Source organism: Pseudomyrmex gracilis, unplaced genomic scaffold, assembly GCF_002006095.1.
Source record: "Pseudomyrmex gracilis isolate BER0280 unplaced genomic scaffold, ASM200609v1 scaffold_49, whole genome shotgun sequence".
NCBI classification, from domain to species: domain Eukaryota; kingdom Metazoa; phylum Arthropoda; class Insecta; order Hymenoptera; family Formicidae; genus Pseudomyrmex; species Pseudomyrmex gracilis.
Genome location: NW_018020633.1, coordinates 59,230 through 76,563, shown reverse-complemented (window position 1 = coordinate 76,563; position 17,334 = coordinate 59,230). Strand labels below are relative to the sequence as shown.

At 30.6% G+C, this 17,334-nt stretch overlaps 3 protein-coding genes across 4 annotated transcripts in view; all 3 read right to left on the bottom strand.

The window, feature by feature from the left end:
• Positions 1-17,334, bottom strand: part of LOC109853493 (TWiK family of potassium channels protein 9-like) — a 196,551-nt gene that overhangs the window by 127,006 nt on the left and 52,211 nt on the right. The gene's annotated exons all lie outside the window — the stretch shown is intronic.
• On the bottom strand, positions 2,014-5,748 carry LOC109853494 (juvenile hormone epoxide hydrolase 2-like). 2 transcript variants are annotated; one of them, XM_020425675.1, is made up of 6 exons: positions 5,532-5,748; positions 5,241-5,354; positions 3,941-4,277; positions 3,557-3,720; positions 3,199-3,418; positions 2,014-3,105 (listed from the first exon to the last, which is right to left on the bottom strand). In XM_020425675.1, exons 2-6 carry the CDS (start codon positions 5,341-5,343, stop codon positions 2,904-2,906), a joined length of 1,026 nt encoding a protein of 341 aa, XP_020281264.1. In that variant the 5' UTR covers positions 5,344-5,354; positions 5,532-5,748; the 3' UTR covers positions 2,014-2,903. The 2 variants fall into 2 exon arrangements, with proteins under 2 accessions (XP_020281264.1, XP_020281263.1); XM_020425674.1 differs by lacking the exon at positions 5,532-5,748 and having other exon boundaries at positions 5,241-5,433.
• LOC109853501 (juvenile hormone epoxide hydrolase 2-like) lies at positions 8,074-10,990 on the bottom strand. The gene is made up of 6 exons (XM_020425688.1): positions 10,870-10,990; positions 10,572-10,767; positions 9,482-9,830; positions 9,131-9,291; positions 8,764-8,995; positions 8,074-8,671 (listed from the first exon to the last, which is right to left on the bottom strand). The coding sequence occupies exons 1-6, from the start codon at positions 10,954-10,956 to the stop codon at positions 8,434-8,436; spliced, it is 1,263 nt and encodes a 420-aa protein (XP_020281277.1). The 5' UTR covers positions 10,957-10,990; the 3' UTR covers positions 8,074-8,433.

Here is a 17,334-nt window from a genome sequence, read left to right as displayed (position 1 = left end):
AATTGAAGTTTGAAAACTAAGGCTGCTGCTTACACGCTTATAACACGAACAAAAAGAATGAAAAAGTAGCCTTCAAAATATCGTACATACTAAATATTTACTTTACAAAGACGTATAATGTCAATAAGTATGTAGAGGTCGGAAACAAATATTATGATGTATTTCTCACTCCTTCTTATATTCAATATTGTTTTATATTAAACACGTAATCTCTGATTACGCGTTACGCGTTACGCAAAAAATAACAGTGCATGGGATCACATCTTAATTCTTTCATGTTTTTTATGTTGGTGTTGTAAGCGTGTAGACAGGGGGGGCTGCGCCCCCCCTGCACCCACCCTACAATCTAACCTAACCCTAACCTAACCTGTGTTACTATAATATCAATAGATATAAGTGAAAATTTTGCGAGGGGGAGTGCAGAAAGAAAAGTTTAGGTTAGGTTAGGGTTAGGTTAGATTTTAAGGGAATGCAGGGGGGCGCAGCCCCCCTGCCTACACGTTTACAACACCGACAAAAAGATTCGAAGAATCACGAAGAAAAAATTGTACACAATGTCGCAAAATAAAAACTTAGTTTTCAAACTTCAATTGTTCATAACTTTTTTATTAACAACGAGCGACGGCTAAAATTTACGGATTGTTACTCAGGAAGGTGTCCTTGACAACATATGTCAAGGTCATTGAAATCGGAGGGGGGTGACCTTTTCTGTACATTTACCATATATATGTATAATTTTAGTCTTTAAATTGTCATATTGACGATATTTTACATACAAAAATAATAAACCATTGTGTGTGGTCATGTAAAATACTTATCTTATTAAAACCAATTATTAAATTTCTGTTTAAAAAATTAAAACTGTGTTTCCATGGAAATATAATTCTTAGAAAATATAATTCTTAGAAATATAATTCTATTTTGCGTTATAAAATTAATTAATTGTAACATAATTATTTATTTTGGTCCTATATTAAAAAAGGCATTCGGACCGAGAAGTGCGCGTTTGGAGTCGAATATATCGCACCTATTGTTGCCTTTTTCCGCGTTGCCAATTGGTTGGTTGGTTGATCGAGTCGAATCGGTAAGATCGAGAGAGAAAATAATGAAAAGCGATTTTTTGAGACAGTTCCTCGTATATGTAGACAAAATTAAAAACGTAAATAAAGTCACGTAACAGGAAAGAGTAGAAAAACAACACGTGAAAATAACGTGACTGTAATTTATATTATATATAACAGTAAATAATACATATTAAACATATAATTTATTATATATTTATAATATTATACTTTATATTGTATTATATGTATTATATACATACTACAGAGTAATGTCACTGACCTCCGCCGTGCAACTTTGGCGGAGTCACTGACCTCGGCCGCGCGGCCTTGGCGGGATCACTGACCGCGGGCGCGCGGCCTTGGTGGAGGCGGGGTCACTGGCCTCGGCCGCGCGGCCTTGGTGGGGGGGACGTCACTGACCGCAGTCTCGCGACCAGGGTCATTGACCCCGCCGCGATCGCGCGACTGCGGTGAAGTCACTGACCTCGGCCGCGCGACCGCGGCGGTGTTACCGACTTCGGCCACGTAATTACGGTATATATATATATACATATATGCGTATGTGTGTGTATTATATATAGATATAGAATATTACATGTAATATATATAATATTCTCTTTTTTACCCTTTTCCTTGTCACGTGTTGTTTTTCCACTTCTCTCTCTCACTATTTTTTGAGTTTGATTTTCATGCGTTATTTCTGACATTTCTCATATGTGTATTATAAGACGGTTTATAAGACGTATATACTATCTGTCAACGCGGTAACAGGTTGTGTTCACTGACAACACGTTAAATAAAAATAACAATAGCGTGCGCGTAGCGCGCGCCTGTGTTGTGCTAGTATTAATAAAAAGTAATATTTGGCTCAACATAAAATTACAATATTTAGAGGAATACTTGCGTATTATAATATACAATAAGTATATTACATTATTTATATCACGTTATACATAGAATATACATTTATATTACAATTTTATAATGCGCACGCTATTAAACATTTACGACTTTACATTTATGATANTGTATAAACTTCTGTACAAGCTCTTCTAATCGGAAAAAAATTAAATTGTTACCAAAATATAATAATATACGGCAAATAAGAGCCATACGCGCTGAATGTATACGCAAAGTATATTTGCAATTACACAAAATGTTTTACTTTAGTAACGTCTTTGTTTTAATTTAAATTACTTCTTGGTCATAGTTAACGTTTTAATAAAATATAAAATCTACGTAATTGAATATTTCGCGATTTGCAAATCACGACGCTATAAAACCATTCCGAATAAACTCTATTCCAAAAAAATGTAAAAGCTACCTAGATCTTGATGTGATTTTATCTTTCACGCTTATTTTAATAAAAATGACGAGTCTATATTTAAAACAAAATATTAAAAAATAATAATGGCAGAATAAGAGAGTGCTAAATATACGTGCAAAATATTTTTTTCATTGAAATTTTACATTATATACACATTATAATATTCAAATTAAATTTACTATTGGTCTTTATTGGCTTTATTATTTTTTTAACTGTNGAATGCTACAGAGTTATGTACATCTGATCTGTGCAATTTATATAAATGTTAATTTATATAAATGTTATTAAAAAATAATAGTTATTCTTTTGCACTATTACTTAATTTGCGTTTTCTTAGATGTTANATGGAGATTTTTAGAAATAGTATTATCTTGAGTTTATCGCCGAATGTGATTGTTACTTAATGTGAATAGACATTACATACTGTCTGCTTTCTTATTTGGATAACAATAATACGAATTTTCTCAAACTTATGTTACTATTTAACGTTGCGTCAGTCTCTAAATCAAGTCTTAGTCAGCTAAGTTTTGCTCAAGAAATTCCTTGAAACGGCAAAAAATAGCGCGGGATAAAAAATTAGGTATTTCACACGCCGGAAATCGAGAATTCTTAAAAACACAGAAGACAGAAACATTTTCTTCATTTTCAATGGCAATGTTAGGGCGCACACTGTNAGGAACAAACAACGTAATTCCTACGAAGTTGTTATATTGACTGTAAATAAAATATATTATACATATATATATATATATGTATACATGCAATTCATAGTATCGATGTATTGATAACTTGTGATGGATTACATACGATTCAAATTCTTCTGATTCGTCAAATGATAAATATCCTGAATATGCATTCAAAGTCTTAAGTATGCTGTTCGTCGTCCAGTACATCATTACGTTATTAATGAAATGAGAATATTTATACTTCTTTAGGATATCAATAGTATTAGAATGAATTGAGTCTTTTACAAATTTCTCGNAAATATACGCTAGTAAGGTAACAGGTGAATGCAGTGCGCTTATTCCTGAAACAAACATGGTGTATTCTATGCTGCCAATTATTGCACTCTTAAATGTGGTATGCAATTGTCTTCTGCATATAATTTATAAAAAATGTACATTTTTGCATATAGTTACTAATATAAGTTATATTATATACGTACCAAGTGTTTGAGCACATAATGAAGTTGGAGAATTATAATATTCGTTTTTTAATATTAGTTCTTGCGCGCGCGCATTATTAATGTTTGCGATTCTCTTTGTTGTATAGCGCGATAGATTCGTAAACTCGTCTAACTGACATAGAGCATAATGTATAGCCAGTAAACTACATATAAGTAAAATAATACATAATATATTAAATATATATAAAAAAAAGTAAAAGATAGAGTATGTGTGTGTGTGTGTGTGTGTGTGTATGTATTGCATGTATAATATAATGTATGATGTAAGTATGTTGTATATAGCTATATTGTGTACACCGTAACAAATTATTTCTGTGAATAATTATGTGTAATTAATGTCATATAAAAAGAATGTAAGCTTACTTGGCAGAGTACTTTGCTGACATTNCGTGGACAAGAAAAACACACCAGTCGTCACAGTGAACAAAAAATTGTTCGTGCCCAAGTANTGTCATCAATTTTACTAGAAGTTTGGCTATAAAGTCACANTTAAAATGTGNGGGACACTCTGAGNCACCAAATCCAGGCAAAGAAGGTATTATCANTTCGAACGTAAAATCGTNCGATGTGTCAANTAAGAGGGGTATGACATTGTAAAATTCCAGTATACTGCTTGGCCATCCGTGTAACATTAATAATGGATAAACTGGTTTTTCANCNGGATTNTTTGNTTTTACATGAATATAGTGAATCTTTAAGTCTACAAAAAACAGAATGTGCAGTATAATCTAAAAATAGAATATTATCAATATTTTACATACATATATGTCTTTACTTTCTTTTTTTTGTCCTATTTTTAATTTAATTTTTTGAGACATGNTGTGTTACGTTTCTCTAACGTCTTTATGTTTCTACGTCTGTTACGTCTGCTCTAATATCTTTCATTACTAGAAAGTCACTTTTCTTTAAAAACATTATGGTTAGGTATATAAAAATTTCAAAATAGCTTTTATACTGAGGTAACATGCTTCCGTGCGGTGTACAGCTTTGATTAGTTGAAATGAGAAGCAATACGTCATTGCTTATCATGTGCTTCTCACGTGCTACCTCAATGTAAAAACTAGCTTGGTGTTATACTATGTAAATAGCATGATGTTTTTCCGAAGAGAATTGATTTTCTGATAATGAAAGAGAGAGAGAGAAATTAGATGAATTTTACAAACATATTATTTAACCTTTCATNAACGAACACCGTTATTGCATCATTTTCCCTTTTTTCATAGCACAAGTTNCACAAAATTTTACAAAATCTTTTTTATTTTTTAACATTTTTAATTACAGAATTAAAAGAATTATAAAANAAAATTTATTGATAGCAAGTTTGCTNGCAGAAAGTTACTGTCATTCTAAATGTTAAATCACTTCTTGTACATTTGTAGTATAACAAAATGTATATAATTACAAAAAATTAAATTTTACGGAAATAACTTGAAAATATAAATATTTTTTACTTACAGTAACAATCCAGTTAAACTGTTACTGTGAAGTTCAGCAATGTTTTAAGATATAAATTATTTCAAATTAGCATTTATAAGTGTAATATTTTAAATAATATTAGTCAATATATATATATATATATTTAAAACCTTCTATATCAATGTGTACATCGATAATATGTAAGTAGTAGTTTTAATATAATTAATAATTATAATTGAATTCGTACCGTCAATAGTAATATAAAAATGTGGATATTGATTGAAAACTTTTTCTTGTTCACGAAAATTGTAATNCCTTGTCCAATATTTTATTANATTTTTCAGATACATATTGTAATCGTCTAAAGAAGAATCAGATATGAGTGTTGCAGTTGCAATATTGNTTNTAGTCTTTTGTAGATGTTTTTTGATTTTNTTTCTAAACTGAAAATATTAAGTATTGTGTATTGAATGTTTCAGTATTTNGATCTTTCATTAAATCAGCTTTAAAATGGATGTGTTTCTAATAATTATCTTACTTGTTTAGAAAAGTTAAACTGCATTGGTTGAATCACTCTTTCTTCNTTTATGTCAGGGTCTCCGATTTCAATTAACGCGTTATTCATGGTGTCGGCAAACTTTTTAACTTTTGAAATAAAAAACTAAATATGATTTCTACTCAAATAAATTAAACTTTAATTCATTGCTCGATGTTCACTAAACCGCTCTTCTTAAACGCGTCTGTATTGAATCAATGTTTGACGGTGACTGAGGTGAGCGAAGACTGTTCGAGGACTTCGTATATCACGGAATTATTTACAAACATAATATTCTCACTACGGTGTAATATACATGTCGAATAAGAACCTATACAAATATGTATTTCAATTGCTATTCGCGTAGAATAACAGGAGATTAATATATTTTATACACACATTTACTTTTATATGTGATGAATTTTATTCTGATTATCGTTTCGAGAGAGTGAGAAAAAAATAGATAGATAGATAGATAGATAGATAGATAGATAGATAGATAAAGAGAGAGAAAGAGAGAGAGAGAGAGAGAGAGAGAGAGAGAGAAGAAATTATGTAGAAAAATCTTGTGCAAATAGTGATTTACGTTTTTATATACTCCTAATTTATCACATTTATATTAAATTATTCGTATTTGCTTAGCAGAGTAAATGTGTTTTTACACATTTTCTTTAATAATTTAATTAGTCAAGATTTGTATATTTGCTAAAGAAAACATAGAGTGATCAACGTAGAAGAAAGATCAGTAAGATACACTAACAAAACGTAATTGTGTGCTAAAAAAACTCATGAAGTACAACAAAACCTTGTTTCTGTACCGCGTAAAAAATTCTTGCTTGACGCTTCCAGTAAGAGCATATAACCAATTAATAAACCAAACGCTTGTTTTAAAAAGAAACAGTCTTTATTATTCGGATACAAATCACTGCTTCTGTAGTCAGCTAGGATTACAATGTTATTTATAGAAAAACGTTCTCTCCCTCACACACATGCAAATAAAGAGAACATACATTTTAAATGTTATACAGGTATCCCTCTATGTAAAACTTCAATCATAAATTAAATTAATTGTAAGTCAAATATAAAGAGTTAAGTACGCCAAACGCATTCATTATGTAATTAATTATGTTTTAAATCTTTAAATTGTCATATTAATGGTCATATTAATTGTCATATTTAGTAATGGTATATAAATAACAAACCATTAGTAATTCAAAATATTTATCTTATTAAAACCGATTATTTAGATTTTTATTAAAAAATAAAACTGCTTTTTTCTTGAGAATGTAATTCTTAATATTTTGCATTAAAAAATTACTTACTTTTAGAATAACTTATTTTAAATATTATTGATTTATATTTTAAATATTATTTTAATATTATTTTAAATTTTATTATACAAAACATTTAAATTAACATAAAATTATAATATTTAGAGGAATACCTGCATATTTTAATATACAGCAAGTATATTATGTTTTTTATCTTATGTTATATATACGTATGATATACATTTACATATTATAATTTCATAGTGTGCTTGATATTACACGTTCTGACATTCCAAATTTTCTATTTTATGATAATGTACAAATTTCTGTACAGGCTCTTCTAGTAAGAAAGAAAATTAGATTCTAAAGTAATAATTTTCTCGGCAACTAAGAGTCTAAACCGGGATGTATGTGCAAAACGTAAAGTATACGAGATATTTTAATTTAAATTCCTCCTTAATCACAGCTACCGTTTTACTAAGATATAAAACCTACAAAATTGAATATCTTGCGATTTGTAGAACATGATGCTACAAAAAACAGTTGAGCAACTTGAGAAGCTAGTAATGTTTCAGAATTAATTCCGCTAACAAAATTTTCCGTTTTTTTTTTCTTCTATTTTTCTATAGAATAATAGAAAAATAAAAAATTTGTTTACCGGAATTTTTTGAAATCTGAATTAATTTCAAAAGATCTACATACAATTGAAAGATATGATAAATATCTCCCGCGCATGAAATTGAACTAATAATATCTTAAACAGTAAAAGGCATTCTTTAGTTCAATTTGATGTGCAAAGATATTTATGACCCTCATTGTAATACCTCTGCTTAAATTTGCTGATCTGAAACGTATTCAAAATTACTTCCGATTGGACTTTCATTTTTGATTTTATTTTCTTTTTCTCTTAAAGAGAAAAAATACAACAAAAATCAGAATCATTTTGCATGAAATCGACATTTTCATAATATTTCATAATATTTCATAAGGTAGTAAAGAACCTTTTTTGTAATCAATTCCGATTGGAATACTGTCACTCTGTGTTGTTTTTTCTCATTCTTTTGAAAGAAAAAGTAGAAACAATAAGAGTCGGAATTATTCCGAGTAAAATCTATCTCAAAAAGTTGCGTAAAAACTATCTAGATCTTGATGTGGTTTTATATGGTACGGTTCTTTTAATTAAAAAAATGAAATTAGTCTACAGTTAAAACAAAATATTAAGAAACAATAACGCCAAAATTATTAAGAATAAGAGGATACTACACGTGCAAAATATGTTTTTCATTAAAAGTGTAAAAATTATATACATTATGATTCCAATTAAATTCGATTTTTGGTTCTTAGTAGCCTTATTATTTCTTTTACTGTTAAATACTAGAGAGCCAGTGTACAATTTTGATCTGTGCGATTTGTATAGTTGTTAAGTATTAATAAATGTTTTCTCGTTTGCATCATTTCTTAATTCGCAGGTTTTAGTTGTTGTGTACATGTTGTGTATGTTTTCAAAAGTACTAGTATCTTGAGGTACGTTTAAACTAAAGGCGATTGTTGATATTATAGATCAACCATACATACTATCTGGCATTTGTATTTAGATAATAATAATGCAAATTATTTCAACATTATGTTACCATTCAATGTTGCCATATCGATCTTCTTAATCTAGCCTCAGTCATTAATCTAGACCCAGTAACGTTCATTGAAGAATCAAAAAAATCTTTGAAAACGTTAAAAATAACAGTCATGAGAGTATAAGAATCTTCTATCGCCGGAAATCGATAACCGTTAACGGTAAATTGATTACCACAGAGAACGTGATGTCTTAAAAGTTCAGGAAGAAATAAGCTCACTCTTGTATAGATGTTACTTAGACTGTAAATAAAATACATATTTGCAGTTCATAGTACAAAGTAATATGATAATATTACGAATTGATGTAACAATATGTGATGTAGATTACATACGATTGTGATATCTTGTTTTCGTCAACATCTTCGCTAAATGTGAAATATCCCGAATAGGCTTTTAAAGTGTTAGTTATGCTGTTCGTCGCCCAGTACATCATTACATTATTAAGAAATTGAAGATATTGATAATTTTCTAGGATTTTAAGAGTATCAGAATGAACTGCATCCTTTACAAATTTTTCAAAAAGATATATCATTAAGATAACAGGTGAATGTTGTAAGCTCATTCCTGAAACATTGTTATATCACGTTGCCAAATACAGCAATCTTAAGTGTATACACACATATGTCTTTTGTATAATTTATTTAAAAAATGTACATTTTTTTACATACAGTTACTAATGTAAGTATGTACGTTACGTACCAAGTGTGAGTGTACATGATGAAGTGGGAGAATAATAACATTCGTTTTTTAAGTTTGATTGTTCGCGTGCTTCACGAATGTTCATAAGTTTAGTTGCTATATAGAGCGATAAATCAGAAAAATTTTCTACTTGACATAGAGTGTAACTTATAGCCAGTAAACTGCAATAATTACAATTTATAATTAAAATTTATATATAATATAGTAGATACATACATATAAAAAAAGATAGAGTATAAGTGTGTGTAAAAAGTGTGTATATATTGCGTAAAATGTACACTGTGTAAAACTATTTTTGAGAACATTTCTGTGCGATGATATCAATGTTATATAAAGGAAATATAACCTTACTTGTCAGAATATTTCATTGACATTGCCTGGACGACCAAAACACACCAGTCGTCACAGTGAACATAAAATCCGTTAAAGCCAAGTACTTTCATAAATTTTACTAAAAGTCCAGCTATAAATTCACAATTAAGGTTTTCGTGTGAGGGACAGTCTGAGCCACCAAATCCAGGCAAGGAAGGTATTATCACCTCGAATATAAAATCGTTTATGTCTGTTGCTTTAACCAAGTGCGGTATGATATCATAAAATTCTAATACACTGCTTGGCCATCCGTGTAACAGTAATAATGGATAAACTGGCTTTTTCTTCGGATTATTTGGTTTTACATGAATATAGTGAATTCTTAAGCCTATGGAAAATATAGAATATAATTTATAATGTAATGTAAAATATTGTCATAATGTAAAATATATATATGTATATATATATATATATATATGTGTGTGTGAAAAAACGCACACCAGCACCGTAAAGATCACCGGTGACTTCCAGTAAAATAAATGCATAAAACATGATAATAAAGTTTAATTTATATGTTATAGATAATATTTTACTAATATGTTATAATATTAAAACACATATATATTTTACTTATATGCTATAGATAATATTTATAACATGTGTGTATCGTGTAACAAACTATTTAATCCGGCGCCTTTGGCAAGTCATATAAAATTAATCGCATTTAACATGTTAAAGAATAAAAAATTCATGAGTTAAAAAAAAACTGATCCTACTAAGTTTACTGATAGTAGGTTACTTTTATTCTAAATGTTAAATTATTTTTTATATATGATTTAGTATATCACATGTTATATAATTTATACATTCTACAAAAGTAGTTATATAACTATTAGAAAATAAAAAAATTGTTTAATGAAATTAACGGACAAGTTAAATTGTCGTGTATTGTTAAATTCTGAAGTGTTTAAATATATAAGCTATTTTAAATTATTGTATATAAAAATTATTTAGTATAATTTTATAATATTTTAAATATAATATTATCAATAAATATTCAGAAATTCGTTGTGTGTGTATCAATAATATATTGGTATTTTTGTTTTATTTAATGTAAAGTATTTTATACCGTCAATAAAAATGAAAAATTGTGGAAATCGATTGAAAACTAGTTCTTGTTCATGAAAATCGTAATCCTCTATCCAATACTGCAACATATCACTCAAATAATTGTTGTAATTCACATATTCGTTGTCGCAGTCGAGTTTTGAAATATCAAGTGTATGTTTACCATTTTTTAGTCGTGTTTTGGTGGTTTTTATAAACTAGAAATATCATTTATTTTGTAGTTAGCACTTAAGTATTTCAATCTTTTATTAAATCAGTTATAAATTAATTCCAGTGTGTATTAATTATAATTATTTTACCTGTTTAGAAAAGTAAAACTCAGCTGGTTGAATCACTCTTTCTTCATTTATATCAGGATCACCGACTTCCATTAATGCACTATACATTTTGTCTTTTTAACCCTTGAATTAAAAAACTAAATATAATTTCTAGTTGAATTAATGATACTTTAACTGAGATTGCTTGATGTTCACTAAACCGCTGTTTTTAAACACGTTTGTATTGAATCGATGTTTGATGGTGACTACGAGCGAAGACTGTTCGAAGACTTTTCATATAACATTGAAGTATTTACAAACACATCATTCTCAACAAGATTCAATATATATGTCAAATAAATACCGTTACAAATATATATTTCAATTGCTATTCAAAGATTAACAGTTGTTTAATATATTTTATATATATTTATTCTCATATATAATACATTTCTCATTGATTATCAACAGGTAAACAGACAGACAGAGAAAAGTGTCAATAAAAAAAAGTAAAAATACAATTGCACTAAAAAAATATATGCTTAAAAATACTTTACTATTTTTAAGAAATTGTTTTAGAATTTTGAAAAAAAATTTGAAATATTTTTGCAACTGTAGGTAGAAATATTTCAAATTTATTTTTCTCTCTTTTTCAAGAAGTTTTCAAATTATTTTATCTTGTTTTGTAATTAGCCCGAACGATAAGATTATAAAATTGTCACATTTAATATAACGTCATACATAAGATTATTAAACTCACGGCATGGTGTGTGAACAAGTTTACTTTCTTTGTAGTATTTTAGTATTTAATCGCATATTTATATTAATAGACACACAAGTTATAAATTTGTTACAAACCATCGACCATGTGACAATGTTACAATTATATCGAAACCACTCGACTAAACTCTATTTTAATCATACTCTATGACTGTTATGCCAAATGCATGCGCGTATGAACACATCCACTCGGTCACGAGTTTTGTTTCACGAAATATCGTATAAGCTCGCGTTATCGTTTAAAATAGAAAATAATCCACTTGAAAGAAGATTTGTAAATTCGTTTTTGAACATAGACGCATAGCAAATTCAAATATAATATAAATATATAAGCAAACCAAACATGATATACATGTATCATGTGTTTATTGATTTATTCTAAATAATATTATAATGTACGACATTGTATATGTCGTGCATTATAATATTATTTAGAATAAATCAAATATTCCAATTAATTTTTGATTTTTAGTTTCAAAAATTTAACGTTTAACAAAACATCCAATTTTTTTTTTCAAGTGCAAAATACAGTCGTGAAACGAGTTTCACAAAATGTTTCGTATGCATGCTCCTATGCTATATATTCATGATATTTCGACAACAATGTACCGACATTCTCACGGGAGTAAAATCTGTGCACGGCTGCCTTTTGACGTATGACGGTGCGAGTAACGCGTTCGACAAAGTGCGAAAATCGATTTTCCAAGCTCGCGCGAATGAAAACTTCCGGTCTTTAAAGAGGCTCATTATTTTCCTGCCAGAAACGACCGGTCGTAGACCAAACCGGCCCTTCCTCTTTTCACCCTTGCCGTTCTGCCATCGTGCCAGCTAGAGAATGGGATTTGGGGTGGAATCGGGGTGGACAAGATTGATAAATTATCGGCTTGAAAAATGCAAAACCGATGCGCGCACATCTACGATTTCACATACACACAACTCATACGTTCGTACGACGGTTGTGTTGGTGTGACATATCGCACGAGTAAGCCCTTATACGATGAATTCAGGCGGATGCATGTTCTCCACATAAATTCCGACATGAAGCTACGTCGCCTGTCACACAGGATGCACTGAAAAACTGCGGCTTGCGCCGAGAGTGTGTTCCTCACTTTTACGCCTCGTTGCAACGCTTCATGGCTTAAACGCGTAATTAAATTTATGGTCTCTATAGACGAGCAATTATCTGCGAAAATATGTTAATTCTGTTGGAATCTATTTTGCAGAAGTCTATTTTGTTCTTTCTGATTGAAAATACATTGCCATCATGCAATTCGTAATAATATAAATGTTTGGATAAATTATGCAAACCGCATAATGAGCACATTTATTATTATCCTGCGCTGTAATAATATTCATTAATTAGTAATTAAATATTTTTTTGTTTTAAGAAAACACACATTATCACATTGCACATCTATCTATACGATTACTGTGTGCCAATTATTAAAATTAAGTGTAATTATCACTGACGAAAACACATCGCCACTTATTTTGCACTTTCTTCTCCCTCTCTCTCTTTCTCTCTCTTTCTTAATGTTTACATGTAAATGTGTATATATTTCTTTTTTAAATCTATCTATCTAAATGTCATTAAAAAGACATTTAATAAATGTGTGTGTGTGTGTGTGGTTGCAGCTTTCAAACATTGTACAAAATTCTTCTTTCTAGATACGTTTATTATAGGATTTTGATGTCTCGTAGTTTTCACAGAGCGATATTTTTGCGAGAGACTTTTTCGATAAAAATTTGCAATTCCCCAGAAGATAGATGAAGCGGCGTAATTTAATTTGCCATATGGTGCTTTTTTTATGATTTGAATGTCGCGATGAATTTTCTCTCATGACATGCTTTAGTAATTCGCTCGTGACGTCGTAATGAGATTGGAAGCGCGTTTGATCGACCGTGCTATCAATATACTAGAGAGAGAAAGAGAGATTAGAGAGAACGACGAGAGAGGAGGTAACAGAGAGCTGTTGTATCAGCTCGTAATTATTAATGAAGAATTATGTGTGGCTACAAAAGAATAAATTGCAATGTAAATGCGCTTGCAATATTAATGCACCTGTTCAACGCATGCATATATATTAATACAAATGTATATTTCTCTTGAGAAATATATTATTTTTTGAATTTAATTCTGATATATATTATTCCTATTTTCAAAAAGAAGTAGCTTCATTATATATGCGTATAAAACCAAGACCGAGTTTTTAAGTTGCAGATTAACAATAAGATCTTGAGATTAAGTGTTTTTTATAGCGTAGTCCAAGATGTTATAAGAGAATATGTACATCATTTAATATCGGTATTTGTGTAAATACCTGTTAAAATTCCATTTTTCTGTATAATTGCATACACAATATGTATACGTATAATATATGTATAGTTATAAAATAAATGGACACTCTCTAAACTTTCTCAAAATGTCAGGCTTATCAGTTAGATGTTTAGAAAACCTCCTATTTGAATTCAATGTTGTCTCAATTTTCAGGTTGAATATCAATTCGAATGTATCGATACTTCAACGTACGCAAATAGAAGTGCCGTATCGAATATTTTTCCACTTGCCACTCGTAAAAGGTAATATTGGCACAGTTCGCGCAGAAGGCGCATTGCATTTAGTCGATGAATTTAATATCACGGATTTTTGTAGTAGTTATTATTGTAGTAAACAACAAACCAATCCTCTCAACTGAGTGTTGTAGGTAGTAATTTCGCGACGAGACATTTATTTAATATATAATTAAAATATATATTATATTTGTATAAATATATATTTATTTCTACATTGTACACGTATAATACACACATGTTATAGAAATCTGCTTCATCGTGAAAGTTACATTTGTAACTTCACATATAAAAGCAAAGCTTCAAGCATAATTGAAATTGCTTTTGCCATGCCTCAGAATAGCTTGAAATATATAAGACAAAGTATTGACAAGCTATGCGCCAAACGCGTCATATTCTGAATTCAATAACGAAAATTCACCTCTCTCGTGGAATCGAAAATTATATACGTCCTCATACACGTCTCAAGAGTTTCCCTGGAAATTCTCAATTGCTTTCGCGAAACTTTAAAGAGGTATGCAAGTTTGAACCGTTTTTCATAGTTAGAAGATCGCGGCTGTGTATGTCAGACTTTCAAGTAGCAAAGAAGCGGATATAGCTAGACGCATATAAAGCGAGCATCAGTGTGTGTACAAGCAGACATTCTGCCAAGCATTTCTCAGGACAGTTCTGTGACCACGTCGGAGATATAATCTTTAACTTAAAATAAACTATTATCAAAACATAATAGGAGGCTTCTCCAACAGTCTCATCTTCGCGCAAGTGTCATTTTGAAAAAAGTCGAGAAGAGAAATAATACGATTTAGAAATAACGAAGTTCAAATATTCTAAACGATTTCCCGCTCAATTTAATAACTCGATGGAATTTTCTATAAATTGATTAAAACAAATAAAAGAAAAATATATATATGAATATGCGTCAAATGAAACCAATTTTGTTTGATTATATAACAACGAGTCAAATTCTCTCACATATCGATATATGTGTGCGCAAACGGATTCAATAGAAGAAACTTCTGTCATTAAATTATTGCAGAGTATTTCGTTTGGAAATTAAACTTTCAATGAGCCTCGATCAGCGAGTGCATGAGAATTTCTCCCTCATTGGCGTTAGCGCGTGCGAGGCAAGAGATTTTTACTAATAAAGACATAATCGTTATATTGCGTCGCTAATGAATCGCTCAGAACGAAATCGTCATGTCCACCGAGGCGACAAAATTCATCGAGAACTTTTTTCAACTCTGAACTTAATTCAAAGCGATAAGAAATTTATTCAGAAGCTGATGAGGTATTTTGTGCGGATTTCTATTTCAACATGCTCAACTCGATCGTCGAACGAAGAAAAATGCTTATCGAAGAAATAAACTTCGACAAATTTATTCTGATGAAGAAAGCAATTAGCAAAACGCCATTAGCGCATTGTGTCTGCGTACATTTAATTATCCTTCGCGTGATATATTCTCTGTAACGCTGGCGTCGCGCAAACACTCGCAAAATTTATTAGGTCATCATAAATACCATGATTAAAGACTCTCTATAAAATGAGCGTAATAGAGTAAATACGCAATTAAATATTTGTTGTTGTTGTATTCAGTTTTGATTGCAAAAACTATAACAAAGCACATGCTGCAATATATTTAGAAAGATCTGCATGATGTGTTTGACAATGATACAACAATATTTGGAAGAGAATCAGAAATTTATCAGATGAATAACAGTAACGATCTGTCTGACATTTTTTTGTTTTTATTGAAAACGACATTTGTTGAAGAATTTAAATCGTTCAGTGACGATGACGAGCAAACGCGATTCAAAAAAATGAGACTGGAAAACTTATTACAACGAAAGAAGACAAATTGCTACAGGAAAAAGTCGTTGGAGTTGTAAAAGTTTCGCGGAAATAGATGCATGACCAATGTCTAGCAACGTTACTGGAATGAGACCGTTGTATTGCGCCAAGAGCCGGAGTTGTATGAAACAGAAGTTATTACACCCAGGAGGAGTAGGGCACATTAGGATCAAAATCACAAATCCTCGTGCACGTGACCCGCCTGCAAAACTTCCGATCATTCGCGGTGCCAGAACTTGCGGCCGATAAAAATATATCACTCGCGATCGTACTTCATCGACAAAAAAAAATACAAAAGGAAATACAAAGGAAAGAGAAACGTGTACATATAAAGCGATGAAAAATATTCATGACGTGACTCGACGTAAAACAATTGCCAGAACGCGTAATTGTCACATATTTGTATACACATATTCTAACGTATGTACGTGCGCGCTTTTCACATCTTCTTCTTTTCTTTTTGTCTATTTCCTACTAAACTAAGAAACTAAGTTGTTCCCACTGTCACTAATAGCGCCGATTCTCTTGACCTCCTCGCACCTTCATCAGACGTTCTTTTATACGATGCAAATCGCTTTTTTGTTCGCGAGTTAGAGAAGGCAAAGGGGAAATTGCTCGTGACCTCTTGAAAGGACCCTCGCGTCGAGGGTGGGATGAAAATACACAATGAACCCCGGTCCTTTGTTGCAACGACGATAATAATATTTGTCCAAGCATAATTCAGGAAATATATTCAAGACTTCGTTTAAGACTGGGTATCGTGACGTGCACAAGCGCAAACGCGTTACCTTTTTTACTTCTAAAGCATTGAATATATTTTTTTTTCTCTCGCAAAATGTGTGTTCTGCGAATAAAATTATTATTTTATAAAATATCAACATATATATAAATAATTATAATAAAAGCAAACTCGCTCGCGTTATATTTCACTTGAATTTTTCTCGCGACAAAGTAATTCTTGCACGCAAGTCGTATCGACAAAGTGTGTTTTCATATAAAGATGAAAAGAACATCAGAAAGGATGATTCTTCCTTCCCTTTGCGTAAGTCGTAAACTAACAAAATTTCTGATCATTATTCTTCGAGCTGCTGTTTTAACCCGGCGTGGCACTATCATTTTTCTGTTCTGTCAAGTGTTCTTACTGTCCTCTAAACGTTATTCTCCAGACGTTCATATCAATGTGAACATTTGTCACTGACGCGTCACGCCCGACAAATTATAACTCTGTCAAGATACATTTCAATCAGAATCCCTGTCGACTATGATGTGTTTTTTCGATTTTTTCACTCGTTCTATATCTTCTATAT